The sequence below is a fragment of the Triturus cristatus genome, chromosome 1_2, assembly GCF_964204655.1.
Source record: "Triturus cristatus chromosome 1_2, aTriCri1.1, whole genome shotgun sequence".
NCBI lineage: Eukaryota > Metazoa > Chordata > Amphibia > Caudata > Salamandridae > Triturus > Triturus cristatus.
Genome location: NC_140580.1, coordinates 353,203,940 through 353,211,125, shown reverse-complemented (window position 1 = coordinate 353,211,125; position 7,186 = coordinate 353,203,940). Strand labels below are relative to the sequence as shown.

General features: G+C 47.4%; 1 protein-coding gene across 1 annotated transcript; it reads left to right on the top strand.

The window, feature by feature from the left end:
- Nucleotides 1-3,223: 3,223 nt before the first annotated feature.
- LOC146867328 (transcription factor HES-5-like) lies at nucleotides 3,224-6,312 on the top strand. Its single transcript, XM_085614930.1, has 3 exons — nucleotides 3,224-3,353; nucleotides 3,634-3,814; nucleotides 4,276-6,312. The coding sequence occupies exons 1-3, from the start codon at nucleotides 3,291-3,293 to the stop codon at nucleotides 4,494-4,496; spliced, it is 465 nt and encodes a 154-aa protein (XP_085471056.1). The 5' UTR covers nucleotides 3,224-3,290; the 3' UTR covers nucleotides 4,497-6,312.
- Nucleotides 6,313-7,186: the final 874 nt, after the last annotated feature.

Sequence of the window (7,186 nt, the reverse complement as noted above, 5' to 3'; positions counted from 1 at the left end):
ATACACCAAAAACCAAAAGCCCTCAAAGAAAAGACAGCAACCACCTCACTCCCTCGTCTGTTAACTCTACCAGTGTTATCAGCCCCTCCCCCAACCGAATATCCAAACAAGGAAAAAAGATCAAATCCAGTAATGACACCTGGGGGGGTTGGGCAGGCCACTGACCCAAAAACTCCCAGAGCGCCCGGGCGTGCCAGGGCATTGGTGATGAGTCCATCCCAGGGACTGATTCTAATGAAAGTGGAAGAACCCCCAGGTGCATCGCATGGTTGCCTCCTCCAGGGTACATTTCCTCGAGAATACTTCTTTGTGATTTTCCCGAATCATCTGTTGGCCTGTAATTGGTTCTTGCTTCTTTTGTTTTGTAGGAAGACACACACGTGTTTCATCCTGTTGGTGTTGGTGGCCTGGGTACTTTTCGGGTGGTGGTGTGGGGAGATCGAAAGAGATCGGGTCGATCGTACATAATGGCTATTAGGTGGGTGAACCACTGGCTGGGGGCTCCATCTTGGCTCGAGACACGAGTCGGGCTCTGTCGCAGCCTGAGGGGCCCTGGGAGCCTCGAGGTAAAAGCGAGCCGAGCCGAGAAGCTGTGGCTCCTGTCTCCCGTCCCTTTGTGCACTACCACCTCATGCTCTGGCCCCACTGGTTGAGGCAGAGGAGGGACCGGCCGCCCCGCTGGCTCTTCGCATTTTCAGTCAAAATACAATGAGCGTTGACACTGACCACAGTCCCCTCCTCTATTGCGTCCTGGGGAGGGTTTGGAGAATGATGTGACAGTGAGACAAGAGAGGGGTAGACTGGAAAGACTTAGCGCAGGGAGGGCAGATAACCGAGCGAGAGAGAGAGTGACAGCAAGAAAGACAGAAGAAGGGAGGAGGGGTGATGAGAAAGAAGTAGACAGCCAGAGAGAGTGAGGTCACACGATAAAGAAATAAAGAGATAGAAGGATGGAAAATGCGATGGAGCAAAGAGAAAGATAGTGGTGAGGGGAAAAAAAACTGAGGTGAAATAAAGAGACGATGGGAGACCTGGAGTGAGAGCGAGGATCAGAGGGAGTGGGTGTCAGGGGACAGAGAAAGTGACTGTGTATGCATCTGATATTGTATGCCGGCTCGGCTCGTATTTTGGCTCTGAGAGCCGGACCCCTGGCTCTAGTCTAGTGATGACCTAGACTCAGTTAGGGACCCGTCCCCAGAATAAACCCACCAACCCGACCCCCCTAGCTCAATGGGTCAGCGCCGAGAAGCCCCACCACACTTATGAACTGAATGAAGCCCCTCGGCGTGGCATGTACGGCCAAGAGGGGCAGTGTATGAATTCATTAACTAAAGAGAAAGAAATGCTGATTAAATAATGTTTCAGGAAGCAGGACATCGGGGAAAAACATAAGGCACGGAACAGAAAGAAGCAGCAGAAGTGTTTCCTGCGAACTGTCTATAGGTGAAAAGAACAGGGTCCAGTGGCCAAAAAGAAGACACAAATAGAAAATAAACAACGCCTGGGTCAGACAACTAAACAAGGGCACATACAACCAGAAATGAGAAGCATAAAATAGCGGTATTCATCACATAATCTGGTGTAATAAATGGTGGGGACGAGTGGGGGAGAGGGGATCGCTTGTGGCACCTACTTAAAAGAAGATCTATACAGGGGCTTCCCCTCTAAATTTATCACCCCCCCCCCCCCCCCCCATAACGTGCAGTTACCCACACGTGATAGACATAAAGTGTCCCTCGTCCCCCACCCAGAAACACACACACACACTGGTGTCACCATACACAGATTGAACGATTGATTAGCAACATGTATATAGCGCCCACATCCTCAGGGGAGTGATGGCGCTGCTTGTATGTGCTTCCGGTTATCCCTCCCCCTCCTGCCTCCTTCAGCAGTCGCCTGTAGCAACAGGCAGTTGAGGTGTGACGGGCAGAGGTTGATCCTCTCTCAGCTCCAAGCCCCCGCGCCCCCACCACCCGCCCCTCACATGTATTCTAGACCCTTGTTCTGCTGGAGGGACTGGGGCTGGCCTGGGCCCGGAGACTCTCGGAGGTTCCCACACTGAGGCCCATTCATCCCATTCAGAGGGTACAATAGAAGCGTGTCACAGCAGAGGCCTCCGGCTCCAGGGAATCCGACCCTCCCCTGGGTTAATCTTCAGCCGCCATCTGGGGAGCAGCCAGTGGCAGCGGTGAGGCCTCAATGCGCCGGGCCTGTCCGGACCCGTGAACTGGGCCAGGTTATTACTACCGGAGGGGCTGGCACTGGGCCTAGAAAACACCCAGGGCTCAATATATCACAAATGAAAATTTGAAATGCAAGATCCCGTGCGTAAATCTTCAGATACTTTGGCAAAGCGACGCCGGGTGCGGAGGGCCTCTTAAGCCTAAATTAGAAATGGAAACTTTGCACAAACAGCTGTTTACACGTTCGGGTAACACCTGGGCTGCACGTGAGGCTTTGTAGCAAAACAACCGTGGCAAAGGGAACCCAGACCCACGATATTTTACGAACACTGGAAGAGGTGTCTGCCATGGACTGGACGAGGAGCTGCCACACTTCTTCAACGAACAATTCACCATCTCAGGGCAGAGTTTACCTACCTGCCTGAATCTAGTGCTGCGGCCAGTGTGGGCGCTTTCAGCACTGGACAGTTCCACGCCGGTGCTGGTGCAGTGCGGGTGTTACATTGTTTATTTCACCTCACGCTAATGTACGCTGCACATTGAACTTTCCTGCCAGGCTGGGGGCGAGTCACGAATTCCAGATTTTAACGCAGCATTCCCTTTGACTTTTACAAATGACTGGAGGTAAATATTTTATAAGCCTTAATTGTGAGTGCTCTTCATAGCGCGCATCGACAGAATTTAGTATAAATACACTTTGACTAAAAGGATAGACATTAACGTGTTGAGTCATGGGACCGCACATTCATGCGTTCTCAGCACTGCGGCCACACCCGCCCGTATTTAACGCTATTGACACTGTTTAGCTCCTGGCAGATGTCAGGACTCATATCACTTTAGTGGGCAGCTCTTTCCCACACTCTGATCCTTTGTGTCCGGCCCCAGCTGTCTTCCACCCCTCCCGTCCTGTAATGTGCCACACTTCCATTGTCCCTGCTGCTCTCTGATTGGCTCCCGAGTGTGGGAACCTCTCTCCAGCCCCAGACCCACACATTACCCTGCAGGCGGAGGGGGATAAATAGGGCAGGAGGGAGCGAGCTTTTCAGATACCGATCACTGTGGGTTCACTGCAGAGACCCCGCTCTTCACCCCACACCGGGCAAGATGGCGCCTTTCAGCACCGAGAGGAAATATGAAGAGGAGCGCGAGGAGAGACACATTAGAAAGGTAAGAGTCTGGACATTATTTTTAAGCTACACTTATTCATATTTTTGGGTGTGGACGTAATACCGGGATTAAAGGAGCTAATTATACTTCTAACAGTGCATCATCACGGGATCTGGTTATTAATTCTTTAACATTTCCGTAGTTCTACATTTGCACTGTTTAGTTGAACTGCTGTATCATAAAGTTATAAATATAATCTCAGCGATTGTCTTGTAACAAGTGTTAAACACGTTCCCAAGTTTGTTCGATACAATAACAAATCCACATGTTATTTCTGCAGCTGAGGAAGCCAGCGGTGGAGAAGCTGAGGAGAGATCGCATCAACAGCAGCATCGAGCAGCTGAGGATGTTACTGCAGAGAGAGTTTGAGGAACATGAACTTCCGCCCAAAGCAGAGAAAGCGGATATCCTGGAAATGACCGTGACGTACCTGGCCCAGCGCGTGCAGACACCCGCACCAGGTGAGAGCTCGTGACATGAGGTTGCTTTTTTATGTGGTAAATTGGGAAGTTCGGGTACAGACAGCTGCATGTGGTGAAAGTGGGGCGCGCGAGAGTGGGTGATGTAGTTTTTCTACTTGTTGAAGGGATAAGACCTCAGTGGGTGCACGGCAGTAAATCGTGTGTGTGTGTTGGGGAGGGGTGGCTGGGGTTAGTTCATCAAGGTTGGACCTAACTGGTGATAGTCGCATTGGGATGGTACTCGGTGCAGCCTTATTTCTTTTAAGTATCTACATGTCCAGTGGCATTTTACTTAAAGTATACTCGTGTTTTAAATACGAGCGTATCAGCACTGCCTGTAAATCTATTGTAGCAACCAGAGGAAAGGATACATAATCTAGAGAGCTTTAATAGAAGATATGTATAGGTTCACTCCCTGGTGTGAGACTGTACAAACATTAACCCCTCGTCTCTCCCTGCAGCCGCGGCCTCCAGTGAAGGTTACTCCAGGTGCCTCCAGGACTCTCTGCACTTCCTCTCCCTCCACGGAGCCCCCACAGAGACCCGGATGAAGCTGCTGCGGGCCCTCCATAGACCCGCGGCTGCAGCAGAGTCGGTGTGTCCTTCTCGGCCTCCGTCCGGTCCCAGCAGCACTAAAGAGCCCGCCCAGGACAGCCCCAGATCCCCGTGGAGACCCTGGTAAGACGCGGAGCGCGGCCTGGACTTTTCTTCCGACGTCTTTCGAGGCCTCGGTCCCCTCTGAGGGAGAATATTCATTCTCGTGTCTGGAGCGCGCCCCCTGCTGTGCAGACGAAGTTTACCGCACTCCAAGAAGCGGAGTGAAGAGTGACTGTATATCCTCATAGGATGGACAGTGTGAGTCATAGCCTCACAGAATGGACAAAGTGAATATTATATGCTCGCAGGAGGGCAGCATTTGAATGTTATATCCTTATAGGATGGCCGGTGTGTGAATAGTATATCCACATAGGATGAAGAGTGTGGGAACACTAAATCCTCATGAAAAGACCAGTGTGAGAACATTATATCCACGCAGAGTGGACATTGTGGCTATTACATGTTCATAGGATGGACGGTGTGTACATTTTATATCCGTGTAGGATGGAAAGTGTTTGAATAGCAAATCCACTATCAAGATCACATCATTTTAGGATGGACAGAGTGAATATTATATCCGTTTAGGATGAATACAATGCATATTACACAGTATATATTGTACCAACAAGACCTTCTTGAACAATGGCAGCAGTGTGATCATGTACCATACATAACATTGTTGAAGAGAATGAACTAAAGCCATTAATAGGATGTGCCTTTAATTTGTAATTCTTCTTAGCTGTTTCTTTGCAAGAAATTCAGATGTTTTGTAGAGTTTTTGCCTAGAATGGAACTTACTTTTGAGAAGTTGGTGCATATTTTAGAATATGTTCATTTTATTCCTGAGTTCTACAAGTGCTCTGAGATTTACCCGTTTTACTGCATTTTAAGAAGTTGATTGACGTACAAATATGTTATTATCCTGAAAGGATGGATATCGTGCACCTGTGATTCTGCAGATGAATGTGTCTGTGGGAATACTAGATGTGCTGTAATATGAGGGATTCTGACTAGGGCCTTGGGCACGCTCAGTGTGTGTTTACCTTCTGAGTCCCAAGTCACAAATCACATAATTATCACTTATTGGCTGAGGTGAGTGATGAACGGCTCCTAGCCTTCTCTTGTATCAATTTTGATATGTAGTATTTTCTATTTAAAATTTATGATAAAAGTGTACTGCCTTCTGTGTAGGCAAAGTATGTTTCTGTATTTTCAGAAACTAGCTGCATCGCTCTCACTTAAAGTGATGTATTTTATACATTCTTCAAAAGGCACATGAATTGCCTTTTAAATATCAGTGAGGATGTATCTGTATTTCCAATTGGAAATTCATGAGTTAAAAGCCCTGCCTTCTGTGAAGGTAAAGTGTGTTTCTCTTCTTTTAGAGATTTGTGTATTATCCCAGCAAAGTGTATGTGACAATGTGCACATTCATTTTCTATTCTCCAATGTGTATCATATTAAGGGAAAAACGGTTATCACTGGTGCCGAATGTTTATTTTAAAAGCAGTCTTGGCGCTATTTGTGTAAGTTACACAATGTTGTGTTCTCTTTCATAAAGATGTTCAGTGTGGTTAAGGCTCCGCCACAGATTTGTATCTCAGTGTCTGAGAATGTACTACTCCCAGATCTTCTGCAATATTTGTAGGGCTGTGATTATCAGTGGAATCTCATTCAGTTATAGAATGAAACCCAGGATTTAGCTCCTATGGTGAAGACATTCTCACTCTATTAGATGTAAGAATATATTGTGTTTATCCTCTAGTCTCAGCTGCGACACAGTTTGTGACATCATGTGTCTGTCACATGATTCTTCACTGTTCCTGCTTTATGAAGGGACGTTGCAGTCAGCTGGGATGTGAACTTGTTTAAATAGAAATGCAGATCTAAATAAAATGGAATGAAACATCAATTGCTGTTTTGTATGTTTTCCTTTCGATGGCAGAGCAATGCTTTGAAGGAAGAGGCTTCCATCGTGAACTGCAAAGGTGGGGACATTGTCAACCATTTCTCTTACCACAAATGGAAGTGAAACATCCCATTGCGGCTGGCACAACCATTCTCAAATGTTGTGCCAAATGTCATATTTATGTGTGAATTATTGATACATTAACGTTTTAGAAGCACATCACTGGCGTCCAGATTACTATGGGGTTTAAACACAACACTCTGTTGTCAATACTTAAAATCTGTACTACTGTGAGGGGCAGAGCTGCGAGAGACATTACACCTGACGGCATGTGCAGGCGTGCTTCTAGGCACTAGAATGAAAGAGGGAGCCGTGTCAATTGAACAGATCTGTATGACAAAATGTGAAATATGGCTTCACTCACTCGGTAGAGAGGGCGGACTTAGACTCGTAGGTCTATAATGCGATAGACAAAAAGTGTGTTTCACACAATCTGGGAGGTCTCACACATACCTGTTCCTTTCTGTGCTACTCAGAACCCAGCTTTAAACACCATTAAATTCTGGCACCAGAGGAGGAGGGGCTGTGAGGATGATCAGAGCTGCCAGGAGTGCGGGTGGCACATTATATACTGGCCATGAAGAGTTTGCCATAGGCAATGGGCCCGGCAATAGAATTTATGACAGCACAGCGCATGCCATCACAACGCATGCCTTTACAACGCGGTTGTAACAACGGAAGTGCTGTTACAATGTGTTACCATTACAACGCAAACTTTTACCACGCATATGCCTTTACAACGTATGCCTTTACAACCAATCTCGTTGTAAAAGCATGTTTGGCAAAGGCATATTTGTGTTTAAAGT